Genomic DNA, 24,930 nt, shown 5'->3' with positions numbered 1-24,930 from the left:
TGCAGTAACACAGGGTGTCTGGAGGGAGTAGCTGCAGTAACACAGAGTGTCTGGAGGGAGTATCTGCAGTATCACAGAGTGTCTGGAGGGAGTATCTGCAGTAACACAGAGTGTCTGGAGGGAGTATCTGCAGTAACACAGGGTGTCTGGAGGGAGTATCTGCAGTAACACAGGGTATCTGGAGGGAGTATCTGCAGTAACACAGAGTGTCTGGGGGGAGTATCTGCAGTAATACAGAGTGTCGGGGGGGAGTATCTGCTTGTAACATTTATATGCACTGAAAAAAAAATAATAATAATAAATTGAAAAAAAATAAAATAAAATGGTTGCAGCTTCCGAATGAATCTAAAATGGATGCTGTCCAGTAGGTGGGAGGGTCTGCTAGAGAGGGTGTGCTGCTGATTGGCTGGAATGTGTCTGCTGACTGTGAGGTACAAGGTCAACGTTTACTCAATGATAAAGAATAGGGGGCGGACCGAACATGCTATGTTCGCCAGGAACTATTCACCAGCGAACCGTTCGGGACCTCACTACGCATCACCCCAGGGTAGCTGCTGAGGCTGCATTCATGTTTTTACAATGGAGCCTTGTTGTCTCACTTCTCCCTGCCAATAATGGACACTTAGTATTAAATCTAGATTGTATTTGTACCAAAGTAGTAATTTTATTGTCCTTAACAAACCTATTTTCTTCTCAAAATAGTTTTCAGTAGTATTGTGAGAAATTGGGAAAGTGGCAGGTCAACTTAAAATGGAACGAAAGTAGCTTCACGCAATATCCAAATTCTAGAAGAGTGATGAATCTCACAGCCTTTGTAACTGATCCAGATGTGATTTTCCGACTGGTAGCTCTTGATGTCTTGGAAATATGAATCACAGTTCTCCATCACATGTGATGCATTAATACAAAGTAGAATGACATTTACATATGTCCAAGTAGCACCACTGTACAGTGTATTCCATCCAATGCCCAATTACCTGTTTTCATAGCTCCCCTGTTAACTACACCATATATTTAGTAGTAATCTTGATCTTCTAATAGGTTTTGGAAACCAAACTGTTTAGCATTACATGTCAAAGGGGTACTTAATGGTGCAGCTCTTTAAGGCATTATGGAGACAGTGCATTACAAATAAGAAAATCCCAGGCTTTAATCATTTTACAGGGACACCCATTTCAGCCTGAAAGTGACTGATATTTCCCAATATTCTTAGATAGGCGACTATTTGTAAGGGAGAAATATTATACATTCATGCGTGTGACTTTGCAAGCAGGTGCTTGTCCAGAGATTATTTCCACTTAAGAACATATAGTGTTATATACACTGTGTTTAAATACTCTCAAATTTACTGATTGCAAAAAATTTTACTGGGTATCTAGACACTTTCACCACTAACTTGCAACTTGTAGCCTCTTCATAGACTAGGAAGGAACTCCTGTTCCTTCTCTTTCCCAACCTAGTTTACTGTAGGATTTATTCTTCCTTGTTGATATACCCATGAGTGCACAATGACTCTTGTTTACAAATACTGCTCTGACCATGAGAAGTGTTTTACCTGGACTCTCAGAGCACTCACATTGTGATTGGTTGCCTATACTATAGTCTTGCCCAATTTGTGCCTTCATTGTCCATCCACTCCTTCCCTTGGTCCTTCAATTACCCAAATGCCTATATTATGCATTGGGTTTTCTCCAACAAACTTTCTGATTGGGTTTATTCCTAAAACAACAGTCATAGCTTTGTTCTTGGAGAGCTTTAGGCATGAGAACAGGATAACTAGAGATGATATTATCACTATAAGCAGAAAGGCTATGATCACCTGCTAAAAAACAATTTTTATAGTGTGTAAGCTCCGGTGTCATGGATTATTAGAGAAGCTTGAAGGCCAATTTCCTGCCCACAGACTATGGGCCTGCTCCCAAGAACTCCTGAAAGGGGCTATTGTCACTATGGGGAGGGGTATGGGTGCACTGCAGGGTTGCTGTGCTACCGAACTGAACTTGAGCACCTCTGGGGATTGCCTCTATCCATTTTAAACTTTGAGCATCTGATTGGAAGATACCCTGAAACACTCTGGAACTCTTCCTTGGCTTGGGACTGTGCCGAAGTTCAGTTAATCTTTAAGCAGATATCACTTGGTCCCTCAACATTTGGAGGGGAGGTCGGGGAGGCAAGGAGGAATCAGAGTACAGAGTACATGGGGCTTGGGAGCGCTCCCCTCGCCAGAGGTTTCCAGAAGACCAGTCTCAACTGTCGAAAACTTTTACTTTCACTTTAAAATACAGCTCAAAATGAGTGAGGCAGGAAGAAAACCCTCACATATCTGTCTGTTCAAAAGCCTGGAGTTGTTACTAAAGGGATTTATTAAAATATTGTCCCTTTTATAAAATTAGCCATCAGGGACATACAGTTTGGTCGCTGTAGTCAGCAAAATAAAGTGCTTGAGGGACTGAAGTGTCCCTATAAAAGTACAGTTATACTGTTAAGAAATTATTTAAATATAGGAAACAGAAAAGTAGCAAAACCACCTCACATCCCAAAAATGACATAGGATTCCAGATGGAATGACGGCATAATTAAATAATAATGAACTATATTTTGATGTGAGATAATAGTCCAAAAAACATCAGAAATTTACAACTATGGAATGTGCAAACATGTCAAATGTAGCGGTTTCCTTTGACCTATTTTAGTTTTAAGTTTGTTTATTCCGCAGGGAAAGTGGTAAAGTAATTAGAGTCTTACACTGATTTCTAAGCACATATTTATTTGCAGTAAGTTTGCTTATCATAGTAAATTAATAGTTCAACAACTGATGAAGCCTCATGTGAGATATTGTTTTTGCATATTGTTAAATGAACCCTGGGTAGACAAAGAGATAAAAGAACAGGTCTTCATCGCTCCATTAATGACAGCCAGAAGATCATATGATCCAGCGTTGAGCTTAAGTCATTATTTAGCTCCTGCAACTTTTTAGCTCAAGTGTATCATGTACGGATTTTATTAGTATCAGATTTCCCCTGCAAAATGGTTTGTCCTTTTAATAGTATAGGAAATTTACTTTTTTTTTTTTTTTCAAATTTAACAATTTGGTGATCTCTTGATTAATGGAATAAATATTACACAGCGGCTCAGAAATCCCAATCTTCAAACTACTTCAGAGGTAAGACATACTCCTTTCCCTTTTAACATGTAAACCGTCCCAATGGCAATCAAGGTAAGCTGGCATTACCGCGTGCCAACTCTATTACACATTTACTGCGCAACGTCACAGGGGGAACTAGAAGGATTTGATATAAAATAATAGACCTTTTCCAGGAACTAAATTCCGAGAAAATCCTTGTCTTTTAATGAAAAAATTAATATTAAACAATTAAGTTTGTTCATATTATTAATCTAGTCAATGTACTCCTAAATCTTGTATTTTTCTGCCTAAAAGTGAAATAGGTAGAAACAGTCATGCAACTGTGTTTGTCTAGTGACACAGCGTTACACTGCATTATAAAGAACATATATCTTTAACGCTTCCCAGTGGGGAGAACATGTTCATTGTTACTTACTGCCTGCGGTAGTGGTTATGAAAAAATAGAATATTAAGTAATTACATTTGTTTATATTATCAACCTAGTCAATGGACTCCTAAATCTCTTATTTTTCATCCTAAAAGCAATTTATGTAGAAACCGTCATGGAACCCTGCTTGTCTAGTGACACAGTGTCACGCTGTATAATGAGGAACATGTAACTTTTACACTTTCCAGTGGGGAGCAGTAAATTATCTTACCCACTATCAATAAACCACTCGGCTTCAAACGCGTACAATGTTACTTTTAGCATGCTTTAGTGATTATGGTGCCAGGAGTGCCTTTACACCCCCCCCAATGTAAGTAGTCAAATTGTTTTAGAATGGTTTGACTTCTAACATAGGGTCTACTGGTTGTTGCTACGCAGCTCCACACAGAGGAGGAACTAATGTAGAGAGGGCCCTAGTGCAAGACATTTCTTTCTGTACACACACAGGCACACCCACTGACACAAAGATATACACACACACATACAGATACACACACAGACACATACAGGTACAGAGGCACACATTGACACACATACAGAAACACATGCTAACAACATACACATACCAAGACATGCTAACATACATAAAGATACACACACTGACACACATACAGACACAACGATATACACACTGACACACAGATACACACACTGACACACAAGCAGATACTCACATTGACATGCAAACACACAGACGGACACACGCGCATATACACAGATACATGTACTGACTACACACACATATAGATACCCACACTGACACATTCAGATACAGTGACACAAACTGACACACATACAGATACATACAGATACAGAGACACACACACGCTGACATACAGACCAGTTGCGTATCCGGGGTTGAGGGGGGGAGCTGTTGGGAATTAGGGCTGGCTCTCCCACAGCCCCTCATTACTACCTTATTTTCCATTCTCCTGCACAGCTCAATTTTCTGTTAGCTGGGAGGAAGTGACAGGCTCTAACTTCTTCCTAGGCTGCCATTATTAAAGGGACCCAGTCACGATGTTAAAGAGTCTCAGTGCCTGACCAGTCCCTGCTGACATATGTCCACCGGATGGGACTAAGTGCATGGGCCACCAGATTGTCCCCCTTATTGTGCAGGCCCCGGTGCAGTAGTACTGGCTCCTCCAGTGGTAGTTCCCCCACTGCCTCCACTGCTTCCAACAAAGAGTCAGGAGCTCTCTGTTTTAGCTAAGATAGGTGGTGCAGGGTTTATCTCATTGGCTGTGAACAGTCATTTGATGCTTCCAGCCAAAGAGATTGCCCTGCACTGCAGGGTTTAGCTCAAGGCAGCTAAAAGGAGCTTTAAAGCAGGAGTTTTCAGCTATCTGTACATAGCAGTGGAGACAAGGAAAGGCCCCCAGGTTAGAATCAAATCACTACGTACAATTGGGGAACAACTCACCTTGTTTGCACCTACGATGGGTTGCTGTGCGCTGGTGAAAGTATCAGAGCATTGTCATGGCAATTCGCATAAATGCTTTAATACACTATCCACAACTGTGCAGCTTGCACCCACAGGAGGTGCATACTACATATTCACTAGCTATCCCGTCGCCACCTTGGGGTGGCCACATTGGGGTGGCCCTGGTCAGTGAGGGAGATCTCCTCTGTTGGCCTCAATCCTTGGCTGTGGCTGACTGGGCCTTTGCCTGGTTAGTCACCCTATCTGTGTTAGTGTGTTAATTCCATAGATGGTTATTTCCCTGAATGACGATGTAGAACCTCCACTTATAGTTAACACGGATCTTCTATCCTCCTTGTCTTTTCTTGCATTTGCCCGGTAGACAGTCCTGGCCTGATTATCCCTCCTGACCTGGTTATGCACTGTATTGTTTGAAAGTATTCCAAATATTTTCAGTAATATTCAAGCCTGGTTACTATGTAGGCCTTTCCAAGAGCTTGATATTTAATTTCTCAAAGTACTTTATGGTTGACTTTGAGGTGTGTTCTGGATCTATACCTTGTTGGAATGCACAACCGTTGTCAGTTTACACTTTCTCACTGACTGTGGGAGATTACCTTCTAGTAAATGTTGAGGAAAGGGATTTAGGGGTGATTATTTCTGATGACTTAAAGGTAGGCAGACAATGTAATATAACAGCAGGAAATGCTAGCAGAATGCTTGGTTGTATAGGGATAGGTAGTAACAGTAGAAAGAGGGAAGTGCTCATGCCATTGTATAGAACACTGGTGAGACCTCACTTAAAAAAGTATTGTACGCACTACTGGAGACCGTATCTTCAGAAGGATACTGATACTTTAGAGAGAGGCTACTAAACTGGTTCATGGATTGCAGGATAAAACTTACCAGGAAAGGTTAAAGGATCTTAACATGTATAGCTTGGAGGAAAGACGAGACAGGGGGGATATGATAGAAACATTTAAATATAATGGGAATCAACACAGTAAAGGATGAGACTATATTTAAAAGAAGAAAAACTACCACAACAAGAGGACAGTCTTACAATAGAGGGACAAAGGTTTAAAAATAATATCAGGAAGTATTACTTTACTGAGAGGGTAGTGGATGCATGGAATAGCCTTCCAGCTGAAGTGGTAGAGGTTAACACAGTAAAGGAGTTTAAGCATGCGTGGGATAGGCATAAGGCTATCCTAACTATAAGATAAGGCCAGAGACTAATGAAAGTATTTAGAAAATTGGGCAGACTAGATGGGCCGAATGGTTCATATCTGCCATCACATTCTATGTTTCTATGTTTCTATATCTAGTTGAATCCATTCATCCGTCTACCTTTTCAATATGTCCTGAGCCACAGGCAGCCACACAACCCAAAGCAAAATTACTTTGACTTGTCTGTGTGTTGTGTTGCATACTTCAGACACTGTATTTTGTGGTGGCATCGCATTTTAGGCTTTTTTCTGCTGAGCTTTCCATGTAAATCATGCTTGTGCAAGTATCAGCACAGCACAGAGTGGACCAGTGCACATCTACTCCATTGTTAGCTAAAGCTTCCTTCATGTCTTTTACAGTGAGTTTTTGTTTTGCTTTACTGATCAGTCTACAAGCAGTTTAATTGGAGACTTCACTTGGCCTTCCCATTCTTACATTGATTTTAATAGTTCATCTCAATGTCTATTCCTTAATAACATTTCCAACAGTGGAAATTGCAAACATGAAACATTTAAATATATTTTTTATAACCATCCCCTGCTTTGTATGAGTCTAAATCTTTATTTTCTGACCTTCAGCCAGCTGGTTAGAAGATCCCATGGTAGCTGAGTGTAAGCACAAGACCTTGAGAGTTTCCAAAAGATAATTTATAATTCTCTGGAGCTGTCACTACTAGACTAAACTGTCAAGGCCTAAGCCAATTTAGACTATTAATTTTGTGCTTGAGAATTTTTTTATTTTTTTTTAATTTATAATCTTTATTCGGAGATATCATCTCCTTTTTTTCCCTTTTTTTTTTCCTTTACAGAACAGAGATTTCTCAGAATAAGAATAAAAAACAACACATACACATACATATCGTTATACAGTGAGTCGGAAATATCGATAAAATTTCTTTTAAGTACAAAAGGTTGAAATAACATATTTACACTTAGCAGATCCCTATATTGTCTAGAGATCCCACAGAAAACAGACTCACAGACAACGACATGCAACCAGAAAAAAGAAAAAAAAACGCAACAAGACAAAACAACAATTGGTCATATATGGTCCCACTTAATATAAATATCAGTCTCAGCTTAGGCCCAAAAAATTGAGGGCATTTATCTGTAAGTCAGCGACAATCATCTAACTTCGCTAACCAGGAGTTATAGCGATCTTGATATTTTCTATTTAACCCAGCTTCCATTTTCAATTGGTATTTAATTTGTTCCTTAACTATTGGCCAGGATGGCACCAGCGCCATTTTCCAGTACCTTGCAATAGAAAGTTTCGCCGCCAAGAGTATATGCAGGATAACCGGGAGTGAGTTGTAACTAACCTGGGAAATATCCAATTGTAAAAGGCATATCTGTGGTACCAACGGTAGTTCAATGGCGGTGATACATTTTATCTTAGATAGGATCATTTTCCAAAACTTCTGTATATACCCACAGTCCCACCATATATGTAGATAGTTCCCGCACTCCATATTACATCTCCAGCAAATGGAGTCACCTGAAATATTAAACTTTTTGATTTTGCTAGGAACCATATACCATCTATTTACGATTTTAAATTGGCATTCTACCAGGTTGAGACAATGGATATATTTATAGACCAGATTTAAAGCTTCTCTCCATTGATTACAAGTGATGTGGATATCCAAATCTCTTTGCCAAGACTTAATTATAGCTTCTAAAGGTTTATCTAGATCATTTTGCATTAGACTTAATCCCATAGATAGTAATTTTTTAGGAGAATCCCTATCCAGGATATTTCCTATATGTTTTAAGCGTTCAGACTTTTCTGTGATAACGTATTGATGACAAAAGCCTTTTAGCCTGAGATAGTTAAAAATCTCCTTATTATCTATTTTATATCTTTGTTTTAGGGTTTGGAAGTCCATCCATCCATTTCTATCCATTAAGTCTTGAAATTGATGTACCCCCTTCTCAATCCAGCTTTTTAAATTAAAGTTGAACATATAGTGTGATATATTCCTTAAAGGAAGGAAGGGGATTAGCTTATTGTACAGACCTAGGGAGTTTTTAGTTTTTTTCCACCCTCTTAAAATATTATTTAAAATAACACTAGATGATGTGGGGTTTACTTTATGCTCGATCCCCAATTTTAAGGGCCAAAAGAGCAGAGACAACTCAAACGGAGGTCCCTCAGTGGGAGTGAGATCTTGTTCTAACTTGTACCATATCTCATTCTTACTATCGTTTAATTGAGTGATGACTGCATGTGTAAAAATCGCGGCTTTCTGGAAGTCTTTTAAATTAGGCACCCCCAGGCCCCCCATTTTCACTTTTAAAGATAAACGTTTTTGGGATATTCTTGGTGGCTTATGTAACCAAATAAATTTATTCAAAAGGGATTGAGCTAAGGTTAACCAACTATCTGGGCACGGTAAAGCCACCATTCTAAATAGATAAACCCATTTTGGGATGATATAAGATTTGATTACATTGATACGGCCCCACCATGAGATCTCTAAATTCTTCAATTTTTTCAATTTCCTTGCAGTAAATCTAAGGAGAGGTAAAAAGTTTAATTCCATAATTATATTAACATCAATTGGAATTTCAATTCCCAAATAGTTGAAGGATAGCTCTGCCCAATTAAATTTGAATCTCTGCCTAAGCGTAGCCCTCAAATCCTGAGGAGTATTCATTAATAGCGCAGTCGACTTATTAACATTAAGTTTATAACCTGAGTATTCATCTAAGGCATTAAAGAAAGCTATAGAAGAGTTTAGAGGATCTGCTAGGGTTAATACGATATCGTCAGCATACATTGTTAGTTTGATGCAGTCTTTTTTAAAATTAAGGCCCTTTATTGCATCATTTTTCCTTATTGCTACTGCTAGGGATTCTATTGTCATTAGATAGAGAAGAGGTGAAAGCGGACAGCCCTGTCTTGTCCCGTTTTTCAACAAGAAAAAGTCTGAGCTAAATCCAGCTCCCATAACTTTTGCAGAGGGAGTTGAGTATAAGGCCATTATTGCTTTTCTTATATTCCCTAAGAGGCCAAAGGATTGTAGGACCGCGTCGAGGAAATCCCACCTGACCCTGTCAAACGCTTTCTCGGCGTCTAAAGACAGGATCAGGAGGGAACATTTCCTCGACTGGGCCCAATCCACTACATCTATCAGACGTCTAACATTATATACCGAAGAACGTTTAGAAATAAAACCCACTTGGTCCCTATGGATTATATCCATCATAATCCCGTTTAGTCTACTTGCCATTATTGAAGAATAAAGTTTTAGATCTTCATTCAATAGGGAGATAGGTCTGTAGTTATTTATTAACTCTGAAGGTTTTTGATGTTTAAGAATAGGAATTATATTAGCCCTTAGCATCTCCGGCGGGATCTTACCATTTATCATAAACTCATTGAAAATGTCCCTTAGAATATTTGCCAAATTTCCCTTCATAGATTTATAAAATTTATTAGTGAAGCCATCCGGGCCTGGAGACTTAGAACTTTTCAATCTATCTATGGCTTGGTTGACCTCTTCTAAATTTATAGGTTCATTCAGTTTTTGCAGTTGGCAATTCGATATTTTTGGCAGATTTAAATTCTCTAGATATTCTAAAAGATTAACTGGAGATTGTCTGTCCGGGAGGTTGTATAATTTAGTATAGAATGATTGGAAAGCTTGACCTATTTTTGCTGGATCTAAGAGAACCTTATCTTCTTGGATTATCTTAGTTACCCTCATCTTGATAGAATCCTTCTTTAACCTATTCGAAAGTAATTTATCCGCTCTATTACCCCTATAGTACCATGATCTTCGTAATTTTTCTAATGAAAAATTTGCTTTCTGAATCAATAAGTCATTAATGTTATCCATAATAGTCGAGAGTTTATTAATAGTATCTATAGAGGGATTGTTCTTCTTTATATATTCTAATTGATCTAATTGTATATAGAGGTGCGCAAGATTGTTTGACTTCTTTTTTTTTTCCTGAGATCCCAACTTAATGAAGTGTCCTCGAATTGTACATTTATAAGCGCACCATATAATAGGTAATGATAGATCATCTTTAGTATTTTCTTCAAAAAATAAATCCGTAGTTGATTTAATTTGCCTTAAATAATCTGGAATACTTAGCAAGCAATCTCCAATTAGATCTATTATCCTTCAAGCCATCGTCTAAAATCATTATTACCACATTATGATCTGACCATGAAATGTTTTTAATAAAGACTTTTTTGAGCATTTTTGAGATGCTTGGATCTGAAATTATTAAGTCAATTCTGGAGTAGACCCAATGAGCACATGAGAAACACGTAAAATCCATAGGATGAAGAATACGCCAGAGATCCAGAAGGCCCCTATTTTTTAACAAGTTACTAAAGGATTTAGCTGAAGTTTTTAGCTGTTTATTATGCTGATTGCTAATTAAGCTTCTCCTATCTAATTCTGGGTTAAGAATACAGTTAAAATCCCCCAGGTATATTACCATACCCTGCCTATTTCTGTCTACTATATCCATTAATTTCCGGATGAACTTTATTGGAGCTGAATTTGGTGCATAAAGATTAGCAATCGTATAAATCTTATTGTTTATTTCACAGATTAATATATGATATCTGCCTTCTGGGTCCTGTATTTGGTGAATAAATTTAAAGGCTAGCCTAGAGGAAATAAGGGTAGCAACTCCTCTTTTTTTTATCGTATAAGGAAGATGAAAAAATAAAGGGATAATCCTTAAGATTTAGACGTGATTTTCCTCTCCGCTCCCAATGTGTTTCTTGCAGCCCGCAAATAGAAATGGATTCATCTTTCAAAAATCTAAAGAGGATATTACGCTTTTGTGGTGAATTTAAACCCCTAAGGTTCAAAGTTGCTATTTTTATCATTGTTAAACCACTTTGAAGTTGAACTATCTCCCGTGGAACCAACATGATGAAAAAGACCAAATATGACCAAAACATAACAAACCAACAAACACGTACATAATACATTAAATCCCCATTGACTCCCTACCCTACCTCCCATGGGAGCCATCCCTACACCCAGTATTGACCGTAACCTATCCAAGGTGTAGATCAATCAAACTCAACCGCATTAGCGGTTGGAGGGAAGCAGAGGGAAGAATATACTTAGTTATCAATCCAAAAGCCTCATTTATAAAAACTCTAGAATCTGGCAGTAAACAACCTATGGAAATATCCCCTCAGTTACCGAAGAAGGTTCCCAGAGGCGAGAGAGAAAAAAAAAACAAAAAAAAAAACTATCCAGTCTTATCCTTATTAGAACCGAAATGTGCTGGAATTAACCGCCATCTTCCCTTATTAATTATCCATTACCACTTCTTAAGAAACTTAGTAACTTTACTAGCAGTGCCTGTCCCAGTTGATTCAATTAAACTTAGTGCTATATGTGAAAAGTATATTTAATCCCAATGTATACAGTAACGTGAAATTTCCATTATTATCTCATATTAATTTACCTTATTAATTAACCCGTGATATGGAATCATGTATAATCACTATTCTAAGTTGAAAATCTAGGTTATAGATTTCCTTGTGTCAGTCTCATTTTATGTTTCTCCAACGTGTAACTTACTTTAAATATACTTTTATTATGTTATATATACCATTAAGGTGTACTTTAATTATCTACTTAATTATCTTAATTATCTAACCATATTTCCAAAAGGGTCCTAATCTTACATTTGCCCTTACGTTTGTGCCATGAAAATTCGTGTAACCCTAAATATATTAAATTGGAACTGTCTAGTGTTTATCTAGCCATACTTCGGAGGAAAATCACTCTCCTACTTTAGTAAGTAAGTTAAAAAAAAAAAAAAAAAAACAGAAACATACGAAAAGGAAGACACCCAAAAAAACCATTCTCAATCCATTACATCCTTAATCTAAAATTCAGATCAGGTTATTTACTAGTATCCATTGATGCAACTTATCCACCTCTTTAAAGACTTCTAGATTGTCTTTGTAAAAAAACTTTAGTCCGATTGGGAATAGCCACGTATAACCTATATTGTGTTCTCTAAGCTTTCCTGTGCAAGTTAAAAATGTCTTCCTTGCAGTTCTGGTAGCCAAAGATAGATTGTTAAAGCATTTTAGATCTTCAAATTTTGAGTCCTTTAGAGGTTTCGTCCTTAGGGCTAGGTTAAATTTAGTCTTCAAAGAGAGAGAATGGAAGCTTGCTATAATTTCTCTTGGAATATGTGCTGGTAGACTTCTTGGTTTTGGCAGTCTGTGTACATTCTCAAAAATAATTGGTATATTCTGCAACTGGATATCTAGAAAACTTAAGAGCTCAGTCAGATATGTGGTTAGCATTTGGTTGGAAATATTCTCCGGGATTCCTCTAATCCTAATATTTCTCCTCCGCGACCTATCTTCCCAATCCACCAGCTTTGTTTCCATAAGGTTTATTTTCTGCTCCAAGGAGTTAATCTTATCTGCCATCATATTATTTCTGAGCATCGAACATTCCAATTTCTCTTCAATAGAGATAATCTTTATGTTTACTTTCTTTATTTCTTCTTTGAACGTTGTAGTAATAAGTTGCATCTCGCCTTTTATCTTTTCCATTTGAGAATCAAAGCAATTATTGAGAGTGTCTCTATCGATATTAAGCAGGTCGGTTGGAGGAGAATTGCAGTTTGAATTTGGTCCGCTTACATCCGCAAGGCTAGAGTTCGCCACGTCTTCTTCTGAAGGCTTAGTAGAGCCCACTTGGCTCAATCTCCTTTCTTTCTCTTGAGCAAAAAGAAAATTGGACATGCGTTTATCAGATTTTAATTCAGCTTTAGATTCAGATTTAGACTCAGCTTTTTTATCTTTGTCCTTCCTAGTATTTATTTTATTCTCGCCTTTTTTTGCCGCCATGTTTCTATTTTATCTGGCGAGTTAAAAGTAATTATAAATACAGAAAGTACCTGAATTTAGCGATCGCTTTTAAAGTAGGGCGTGTTGAGAAGGTAGAAATCCAACTGTATTTATTATAATTAACCGTCTCGCTCTAATGAAAGAGTTAAGAGGTTAAGAAGCTTTAGTGAGCTCTTCAGGCTCTTCAGGCTTCTCAGAATATTCAAGCTATTCAAGCTAATAAGCTTCCCTATTCTTACTTGGATACTCGCTTTTCAGCACCCAATTTCCAATTTCCAATTCGCGTTTCGGGGTTCACCATAAGCAAACCCAGTTCATAAGGGAAATTTGATACTATTGTGCGTCCCGAAAAAAAGAACAAACCCACAAAAAAAAAATATAAACTTCTTTAGTGAATTTAGTGCAGTTAATACTTCGAGTTTCTTTAAATCCTTTATGAGACTTTAGGAAGACTCTAGGAAACTTTAGTAAGTTTTAAGTGAACTTATAGGAGCTTTTGTGAACTTAAAGGAGCTTTAACTTAAAGGAGCTTTTGGGGAGCTATGATGCTTTAATTAGTTTTAAGTGAGCATTAAGGAGCTTTTAAGAAGCTTTAGCAAGCTTTCCGGGCTTCTCAAGCTTTTGCCGCTTCCATATCCTCACTTGGTCACTCGTTTTCCAACATCCAGCTTCACAGTTCATAGTTCACATAGTTCACAGTACAACAAACCGAGCTCGTAGAGAAGTCAGAGAAAAACAAAATTGAGTTAATATTCAATACTGAGTCAATACTGAGTTGTACATTCATTTGCCGGGTCTTGTCATACTGCACTTATATAATTGGTATACAGCATATAACATACTGAGCGTATTGAGATTCTGCAGTACCTGGCTGTACCTTCTACGGTGGAAACTAGGAGCTGAGAGAGAGAGGAAGCCACCCAATAACCTTTCCGTATTTCAGTGTTACAGCGTTGCAGCGTTCCAGCGTTCCCCTTCGTCTTTTCCGTCTCGTCCTTCAATAACCTCCACCGGATTGCGCCGTATAGCCGTATAGCCGTATAGCTCCCTCCTAGCTCCCTCCTTGTGCCTCCTTATTGCTCCTTCTCACTTCTTTCCTCTCTACCATCAGTCTCGCCAACGACACTAGCCGCCGACAACGCTTAGTATTCTCCGGTAGCCGAGGATAAAGCATGGGCTCGAGGATCAGCAGGTTCCATTACCGCTTCCTCCTCCTCTGCTCCACTCATCCGCGCGACGTCACCACGTGCACGTCACGTCATCGCTCCGCCCCAACTCTAGGGAGAAATCTTATCGCCATTTTGTTGTGCTTGAGAATTTACAAAGTAATCAATAGTGAATCAATGGGAATGGTTGCCTTCTCTCTATCTCCCTCCCTGACTATATATTTCTCTAACTATATCTATCTCTATCGCTCTCTGTCTATCTATCTATCTATCTATCTATCTACCTATCTCTCTATCTGTCTGTCTGTCTGTTATCTATCTATCTATCTCTCTATCTATCTATCTATCTAGCTATTTTTATCTATCAAACTTGCATTACACCTGTTTTATAGATGGTTTGATTTAAGTTAAATAAAACTGTTCATGTGCACATCTGTCTGTCCGTCCCTCCGCCATGCTCTCTATTATATTTTTTTCACACATGTATGATATTACAGTATATTAAATGTACCCACTTTTTACATAACCATTCAAATTCTACAGTTTAAATATTGCACTACTATAATTAGTAACTATTGAGTTTTGAGGTGAATGCTTGACTACTCTTGGCACTGGTATGAGTTGACTCTCGGTAATTGGCAAGACAAGTTGGCACAGAGTCATACTCTCAAGAAAGTAACAAATCAACTCACTGATGAGTTTAAAGCTTTAAACTTTCAATTTAACTAAGCCAGTGTCAGGATAATGGGGATTAATGAACAAATATGCTTCAGATTCATGGCAAGAGAAGACTTCTTTTCAAACTATCATGTAGTCGATGGCATAAATTAAATTGTGTGGGATACTGGTTTTGCATGGATTGGTTAAGTATAATTGATTCAGCGAAGGAAGTAAAGGGTGCACTTGAATGCCAAGTGCCAAAGTACAGTAATTAATACATGCAGATTCAATATTCTTGGTAAGGGTGTGAGATGCGAGGTACCATATTAACTTGTTGGCCTGGAAGGAGCTTCGGTATTCTAAGTTGCAAAGTGTATATAGGGACACCAAAACTCTGGAGCCTTTATAGGTTTGAAAAACCTCAAGTGGCAAAACACAGCTAAGAGAAACCAGTCCGGGGAATAAAGCAGACTTCAAAAAAAATTACAGCTTCCATTCCTTGAAACAGAACATAAAGCAACTGACCAGGTAATAACTCAAGGACATAATCTAATATCATTAGGATCATCAGGATCAATATAGACTGTGATATTTGATTGGTGAGGAATCCCAAACAATGTACTTTTTTATCGATGTATATGAATGTATATGAAGGAATGCATAGTATTCCTCAGAAGAGAGTTCCAGTTGACATTGCAGGACACGTTAAATTAAGGTAACTAATTCAAACTTGCTTGAAGTGAGCTTCGAATTAATTAATTCATGTTTCTTTATTCCAGAGTTTTTTGTCAGTTGACACCATGACATTTGCAGACCTTCTTGACCGCATTGGTGGGGTTGGCACTTTCCAGATACTCCACAGTATACTACTGGCATTTCCAGTCTGCATGGTGGCCTGCCATAACTTTTTACAAAACTTCACTGCCGCTTTCCCTGCTCATCATTGTAAACAGAAACCTGGACTCAATATCAGTGGAAACATCTCGTATGAAGACCTGATGAGGGTGACAATTCCACTTAATCAGAAGGGCCTGCCAGAGAGGTGTCGGAGATTCTCAGAGCCCCAGTGGATGATGTTCAACCCCAATGTCACCCTGGCCAATATTTCAGATGCTGAAACAGAAAGTTGCCTAGATGGATGGGTCTATGACACATCAGTTGTCAGATCATCCATTATTACCGAGGTGAGACATCAATCTATGAATCCTTTTACACTCTAGTTTTCTTGCATTCTAACCATAGACATGCCTTTTGATTCTTTCATTGAAGTGCCAGGCTTTAGTGAAGTGTCCTTTGCTTCAAAGTTTATTTATAAATCGTTTATTTGTTCTTTTTCCAACCTCTCTGACAATTATTTAATTTCTGTATCTTTGCACCATCCCAAAAGTAATAATTCTTACTATTATTTTTTTACAGTGGGATCTGGTATGTGATCTGAGTTCCATGAGACAAATGGCCCAGTCCGTGTACATGGTGGGGGTTCTGCTTGGTGGTGCAGTATTTGGTGGTATAGCAGATAGGTAAGGAAATACTAACGCTCAAATCCACAAAATCATCTTGAGGGAGCACTCATAAATCTCTCCCTCATAATAGATTTCAAAGGAATTCTATAGTGTCAGGAATATAAACATGTATTCCATTCAGTATAGTCCTGATGTGGCATTTTAAGTGACTGTCCCTGCTCTGATCATGCTGAAAAGGTGATTTTATTTACCTTTTCTCTCATGCCGCATCAGTCTCGCTGCTGCTCACATTGCCTCCATGACTGAAATCATCAATCTTGAGCCAATCCAATGATTTATTATAGGAAAACACTGGGAGGCTATTGTGCATGCATGACAAAACACTGTACATTATCTCCTCCTAGAGATGTATTGAATAACTGCATCTCTATGGGGAACATTTAGCATCTCCATGCAGAGCATGGATACGCTGAACACCAGTGCTGCAATGGACTAGGAAGAACCTCTAGTCGCTGTCTGAGTGACTGCCACTAGAGGTGCTACTAGGCACCATTGTAAAAACTGCCTATGTTCTGAAAAGGCTGCATTTACATTGAAAAAGGGACAGGCTATTGACACCAGAACCACTACATTTAGCTTTAAAGGAACATTTAAGGCCCTGTAACAACTTCTTTTCAATTAAACTGTTGTGGGGTCTGGAGGTCCTGTGCATCATCTTACCTTAGAAGGTTAAACAATTTTTAAACAGTTTAACCTTAAAGTTGTCTTTATGGCCTCTTTACTTCATACTCCAGCCCTAGTACCAGTGAGGAAGCTTTGCACCTTAGCACCAGTGATAGCCATCACTTGCCAACCTAACCTTGCAATGGGCGGCTATTTAACATTTAACGTTAGTGGAAAATGAAATATGTTCAAGTGACATACAAAAGTAAAATCTATACTGGCTGTTGTAGAAAATCTGGACGTTTTTTTTTATATATAAGAAAATAATAAAAAATATAATTATACAAATAATGTCAAAAAATAAAATACAGCATCTTGCTATAAATAAATATTCTTACATTTTTTTTAATGGTATTTTTATGTTTGAAGGAGAAACTCAAAATCTTCTTTCTGCTCTGCAGATTTGGTCGCAGAACTGTCCTCATCTGGTCGTACATGCAGATGTCGATAGCCGGGACTCTTGTTGCTTTTCTGCCCAGCTTCCCGTGTTATGTGTTCTTCAGACTCATCAGTGGCATGACGTTCTCCAGCGTACTGCTCAATACACTATGTCTGAGTATGTACCTTGCACTAAATCACCATTTCTGTTATATGAATAACCCATACACACACCTTCCAAGTGTCCCTATTTAGGAAGGAAAGTCCCTATTTTTAGCCCAAATCCCTATACCCCTCTATTCTATCCTAATGTCCTTCTTTTTCTAAGAGTGTATAACAGAGCCCCAAAGCTATAATACTCACAGTCATATGGTTTTAAACTACAATAAATGTATTTAGAAATCAGCCCTTGTACACAAGACACATAATTTTTGTTCTAAATGTGTTGTAAATATTTTTAATAGTAAGTCACCTTCCTTTTCTCTGAACAACCCCACCCTGGACCACCCCTTTAGCCATACCGAAAAATGAAGGTGCCCATCTTTGTCCATTTGAAATGTTGGGTGGTATGCACCCCCCACCCTCATGCTTTGTAAGAACATAGTTGACACAATATATATTTTCTTCTAGTGCTGGAATGGATGCCAGTCAATGGACGCACCCTGGCAGGAACCTTCATAGGTTATGTTTTTACCTCTGGCCAAATGGTACTGTCAGGCTTGGCATACGCTATCCGTGACTGGCGCTGGTTGCAGTTCTCTGTCACAGCACCCTTCTATTTCTTCTTTGTATATTCTTGGTAGGTATATGATATCTGTTCTATTACACAATAAATTATCATGTAAGATTGTATGTAACAAACGATGTATGTATGTGTTGAATGCATTAATGTGTATTATCCCAAATCTAGCCTACGGTTTTCAGCCTAATTTACCAGCAGTCACTCTCTTAAGAACCATATTTTATATTTCTTTATATTGAAGCTAAATTTAAAAAAGAGTTCCGAGTCATCTAGCTGTGATGAGTTGTCTTCAGTTACCTTTTTCTAAAAGACATGGTCCATCAATCAATCAATGAAGTTCCAAAATGGTTAGTCACTTAAATGTAAATTATTGGGAATTCAGAGTGAATTCTAAGTGAACTTTTACATTTTAAGACAAAATAGTAGAACTGAAATAGTTAGCTATATCTAAAAAAAAAAAAAAAAATGTTGAAGTCACCTTCCCAACAATTTACACTTTAGTTTTTCTGCTTAAGAAACAATGCTTAGTGCTTTCTCATTAATGCTATTATTCTAGTAAGTACAGTCTCTAATAATAATAGTTATTATACGAATGCTTGTGATGGCGATATTAACACATCATTAATTGTCTGCATTGGCCATTCACAGGTTGCTGCAAGAGTCAGGACGTTGGCTCATTTTAAACGGACGCACTGATCAGGCACTAACTAACATGCGAAAGGTGGCCAGATTAAATGGCAAGGAAGCTGAGGGCTTGAAAATGAGTAAGGAGGTAAGAAAACGTGGGACACACTTTCATATTCGATGGTAAAGACATCCCAATCTCCCACCAGCAGTGTCCTATGATCTCATCAGTATTATATATACAAACATGGAAAAGGGGCACAGACTGAGACGTCCCAATGACTATTATAAGTACTAATAGTATTAATAGTGCTGTTACTTTCTCTGTGCAGGAGGTGATCGCAGAGATGCAGAATGAAATATCTAATCGCAAATCTTCTCACAGCCTGTTGGACCTTGTAAGAACCCCTGGTATGAGACGTATCACAGGTTGTCTGATGATGGTTTGGTAAGTACCAGAATTAGAATAAAATAAGTGAAAATAGCTATATTACTTTTTAATGCATATCTAATACCCCGGATACATTTTTGTATTGTACATTAAATATTTATTTGGGTTTCTTTTGTGCAGGTTCTCCACCAGTTTTGCATACTATGGTCTAGCTATGGACTTGCAGAAATTTGGGATTAGTATCTACCTCGTACAGTTCTGCTTTGGAGCCATTGATATACCAGCAAAGCTTGTGGCAGCTTTAACAATGACCTTTGTCGGCCGTCGGATGACACAAGGACTGTTCCTTATCCTTGCAGGGACCATGATCATAGCCAACATCTTCGTTCCAGTGGGTGGGTAGCTTGAAATCAATTTGTTCCTTTTCTCAATTTATTCCAAGCTTTCTAAAGAAGTGCTTATAAGCCAGGCAGCAACGGATACAGTATATATCTGAACTGGCTGCTCATTATCCTGAAGAGCTTACACTCCAAATCTCAGTGTAACAATCTAGCAGTCTAGCATTTAAACTATCCAGGTTTTAGGTTTTACAGATCCATTTTGAACGTAACTATAGGTAGTTCATTGAATGTTGCAGACTTATTTAGTGACCAGCTCAGTGTAAAATAAGACCATGTTGTATTAGTGGATTGAGATTGTGTAAATGGTTGAATGTTTGCTCAGTAATTTGGCATTCTGTTACATTGCAGAAATGCGAGTTCTTAAAACTGCTTTGGCTGCTCTGGGGAAGGGATGCTGTGCTTCTGCCTTTATGTGCGCATACCTTTATTCTGGAGAGCTCTTCCCTACGGAAATCAGGTAAGAAAATATTTTCTGATCCATGATAAGGTTAAGATTTTGGTAATGTGGTTTGGTTTATTTGAGTGTGCTTGCAGTCAGCATCACATAAACAGAAGAATTGTGAACAATGTAACTCTTCTAAACATAAAGGGGTCTGATCTGGGTCCGAATTGGATCAAATGAGAGAAATCTCAGAGGAAGAGTTGATAATAACAACTGAAAGCTAGACAGTAGATTAAGAATTCTGGGGAGTTAGTGCAGCTACACCAATCCAAGCCAGCACAATAAGAGGTTACACTATAGGATTAGTAAAGACCTAAACATATTAGAGTTTCTCCACATATCTAGACCAATATTTAGTTAATTAATACAACAACCAATAAAAAACAAAGAAAATAGTTCTTATAATATCTTATCTTAGGAGTCCTTATATCCCTATGCGTATTTAAATAAATTGAAGTTTCAGTGACACTCCAATGGCCATTAGGTGCAAGCCCACCTGCCACTTCAAGGCAAACCTCTTAGGTGGGTCCTACACTAACAATTCACCTTGTTTTCTTCAGCTTCAGGTAAAACACATTTTTAATGAGACAGAGAAGGGTATTTTTCTAAACCCCTGCATACCTATTAACCCTCAATAAGGAACACATGGGGTGAGCGGCAGCATTGTAACATGGCTGTGTGATACAAAAGCAAATGCAAATGCACAAAAATATGTCCTGTGCTCAGACTCCCACTACTCCTGGGCTGCAGCAACGGCCATAGTACACATCAGCCCCAATACATACAATAAAAACCAAAGGAAAAAAATATAAGATTTACTTGCGCACTATACCGCATCTCTACACATATTTAAATAAATTGAGGGTTTTTAAAAACATTTTGTGACTATATATAATTAGATTTATTTAAATTTAAAGTATTTTTAAATAAATGTATTTGCTTCTGACAGCAATGAAGAGAGATAATAATATGATAGAGTTAATATTATGAGGTTGATATTTCCCTTACTATCTATGTCACGTGGTATAATAATAAAATAGCAATAATAATATAACTGGAAGAGTTTCAGGGTTGTATCAGTTAGAAGATGACTAAATTTTGTGATTATATATAATTAGATGTATTTTAACTTGAAGTATTTTTTCTGGAAGCAACGTAGACAGGTAATAATCTGATAATGTATAATGAGGTTAATATTTCTCTTACTATCTAAATTATTTTCCATTTATTCTTTGTACATTACAGACAGACCGGCATGGGATTCTCAGATATGAATGCCAGAGTGGGTTCTGTGGTAGCCCCCGTGATTCATCTGATTGGAGAATACATACCCATACTGCCTGCGATCATCTTTGGTGCTGCCCCCATTGTATCTGGAATAGCGGCTACATGTCTGCTCCCCGAGACTCGTAACAGACCCCTAAGTGACACAATCCAGGAGGTGGAGGACAGGTGAGACTTATAGGTGTACATATCAATTCAAAACTGGTGCTATCTAGAAGTGCTATGTGTTGAAGGGACATTCCATTGGTTTCAATAGTAACATATTTTTCTTTTTTTCTCTTCAATTTTTAAATATATATGAATAAATTGACGGCGATCTAAATGTCGGTGGCTGTAAAGCTTTTGTATAAGTAATATTTAGCTGCATTTTTAAAGGTTTAATAAATCGGTAAGAGATTAACATACACGAGGCCTGATAGACTTTTCTATTTATTTTAATATATATATATATATATATATTCTTTTTTTAACGTATTTATTCATTTCATTTTTTTGATCTCACGTCTATTTCCTGTGAGTAGTCTGAGCAGCACATGTACAGTTTTTCCAGTGCTCGCTTGGTTGATATAAATAATTGTACTCTACATAACAGTGAATACATGGTTAGAAAAATATAGATTTAATAATTCGTTTTTTTTTCTTTTCTTTTTTTCACTAAAGGAGGAAAAAGAGTAACTGGAAGCAAGAAGTGGAACTAAAGCTTGAATTTGTACCTCTCACACAGAAACCTGAAAACTGCTTTAAGGACACCATCTGAAAATCCTAATCTTAATTATGACACAAGACAGAAATACACAACATTTTTGGCTGTATAAATAGTCAAATTAGTTATGTCACCTTCCAAAACCATTATGTGATGATAGTCAGTATGAACTTTGGACACTCTGTCTCCAAAAAGCAAAAATAAGTTGATGGTTTTAGCAGTGATACTTATTGAAATATATAAACCATAACTTAATGTCTTCACACTGAATCTTAACCTAAAGCCTGTAGGCTCTAGAACAGGGGTCTGTACAAAATCTTGATATATACATTTGAAAGAGTGCCAGGCAAGCTGGGAATGTAGATTGCGCATTGTTAGAATGTGCCACGAAATTTAATGAGATGCACGCTGTTTTCTACAAACGTTAAGTCACTTGTATCTCTTAAAAGAAAATCTAGAATCTAGAAAATCGAGAATTTGTTATATATATATATATATCTCTCGAAAATATATTTTTAGGTTTTGAAAAACAGGAAAGCTTTGATTAAGTGTATGAGTTTGACATTCATTCGTTATCATTAACATATTTGTACTTGAATAATAACATATATTAACCCCTTCATGACAGACAATGTGTTAGGACTATCATATTGTTTGTTTAACCCCTTATAATGAAGGAGAAAAAAAATAATAGTATTGTCTAGTAGGGGCATTTAGTTTAGTGGTTTTGTTAATGTTATTGGCCTGTACATTTGTAAATATTTTACCTGTTAAAGTAATTTTGTTTGAGATTCCAAGGTTGCTGATATATAACAATACTATTTATAAATGTTTAAAGTGATTTGTGTTAGCCAAAATGAACTCAATGAGTTCTCAGACCTGAAGCATTCCGTGATGTCATTGACTGTGTTCCTATTACAATCATCGATATTCTTTGAGAAATGGTTTCTGGGTACTGAAAAAGTTGTTTGCTCAAGAAATGTTTTCAGAGGACTCTACCGACAGTAGACACTCGAGAAGCTTATAAATATAATAAATATATTTTACATATGGACTGTTTGTTGTACTTATTTTGATCTAATTTCTGATATCTCTGTAAATTTAAGTGTCAGTTATTTCTCATTTTTGAATTTCATGAGATTAAAAACTCTGCAGAATTGGTGTACTTGAGACTATATCTGGAAGGTATGGAGAAGAGTTTACCCAACTTATTTTCTTCCATATTTAGAGACTGAACCAGGCGTGTGAATGGCCACACCAGTTAGATATACATATCAGTGTTATTAGTGTTAGTGTCTGACTACAAATTCCCTGTATGCCTACACAACAATTTTCCAGATAAGGTATGCACCAATCAATGGAAGAATTAGTCTACTGAAAAATAATGCCTACAAAACAGAGCATTAGAAGGTCATTCACTCAGAGACATGAAAACCAGGGTGACTGAGTGGCAAAGCACCCAGCAACGCATTACCCCAGGGCAGCCATATTCATGTTTTTACAGTGAAACCTTGTTGTCTCACATCTCCCTGCCAATGATGGACACTCAGTATTAAATCCAGTGTATTTTTCTACCAAATAAGTTATTTTATTGTCCTTAACAAACCTCTTTTCTTCTCAAAATAGTTTTCAGTAGTATTGTGAGAAATTGGGAAAGTGGAAGGTTAACTTCAAACGGAACTGTAGCGGACCTCCCTGTACCCTGGCTGGGTACCTCCACCAAGGACCACTTCCTAGCTGGAACAATGGACAAACCGCAGCACTTCTACCCACAGTCGCCATGGCTTGACTGGGACCCTGGAACCGCTCTCTCCTGTAGCCAAATGGGGAATTCGCTCTAGACACCCCAAAGCACTGGACGACACTCAGTTCTGGGACCTCTAGTCCTTACAAGGACTTTCCCTGTTGAATCCTCCACACTGGAAAAGTGATTAAAGAGTAGCCCTTTCCCCTCCCAGTAACCAGACGACATATAGTTCTGGAATTACAAGCTGGAATACTTTAATGTCAGCCACAACTGACCTTATATGCATGTCCCCATGCAAGGGGCACTCCCCGTGGACCTGAGAGTAAACCACAGTAGAAACAAATACACAATTACATTGACTCTCAGATCCAGGACACTACAATACATAATCAGATAATCCCTCCTCTGTGCCTGGGAGATAATTGGATCAGGAACTGTACTAATCTAATACAATTATCTCCAAGCACAGAAAAAATATACTTTTTTCAAAACAACCCAAAAGTACCCCTGATAGCCCTAATCTGGGTGACCAACATATCAAAAAATCACCCAGATCAGTTCAGGGGTTCAGGAATTTGCTGGAAGTCATTTGCTTGACCAACCGCACGCATGGTACCATGCCCAAAACAGTTCCATAGAATCAGGTCTAGCGGTCAGTCTAGTTCGGCAGTTTAAAAACGAACAAACTACCTAACATAGTCAATGGTCTTACCCTGGAGCTTGTTCCTCTTGTTCAGACGAATGATTGCACCAACAGTGCCCTTCTAACTTGTGTAAAACCAAACGCAGGCTATGATGGAAATCCAGCGGTGTTCAGGAGTTTATGTGTCCAATTTTAGTTCCATGAGATTCATGTCCAAACACCGCTGCCTGTGTTAATGGGAACAAGAGGGCCGCCACCTCGTGGTCATCCATAGGAATTGCAGCCACCCAGACGAACACTTAGAACACTGAGGTGGAAATTGTTACTCTGTAGCAATTAGGCTTAACAAGCTCCAGGGTGGTCTCCGGTTCGTGCGGCTATTCGGTTTCCAAACCAAATAGTCCAAATACACGAAAGGAGACTTTTATCTCAAATTATACAAGGTTCATAGTCTGTGGGCATGAGGCTGGCAAGCAGGCT

The 24,930-nt window shown here is 37.9% G+C and overlaps 1 protein-coding gene across 1 annotated transcript in view; it reads left to right on the top strand.

Moving 5' to 3' along the window:
- Positions 1 to 22,114, top strand: part of LOC134578509 (solute carrier family 22 member 20-like) — a 33,674-nt gene extending 11,560 nt beyond the window's left edge. Inside the window, exons 8-10 of the mRNA XM_063437496.1 lie at positions 19,980 to 20,088; positions 21,319 to 21,525; positions 22,018 to 22,114. Coding sequence (XP_063293566.1) covers positions 19,980 to 20,088; positions 21,319 to 21,525; positions 22,018 to 22,114 — 413 coding nt within the window. The remainder of the gene's footprint in view (positions 1 to 19,979; positions 20,089 to 21,318; positions 21,526 to 22,017) is intronic.
- The last annotated feature ends 2,816 nt before the right edge of the window (positions 22,115 to 24,930 follow it).

Source organism: Pelobates fuscus, chromosome 12 (genome assembly GCF_036172605.1).
Source record: "Pelobates fuscus isolate aPelFus1 chromosome 12, aPelFus1.pri, whole genome shotgun sequence".
NCBI lineage: Eukaryota > Metazoa > Chordata > Amphibia > Anura > Pelobatidae > Pelobates > Pelobates fuscus.
This window is presented reverse-complemented; position numbering and strand designations above follow the sequence as displayed.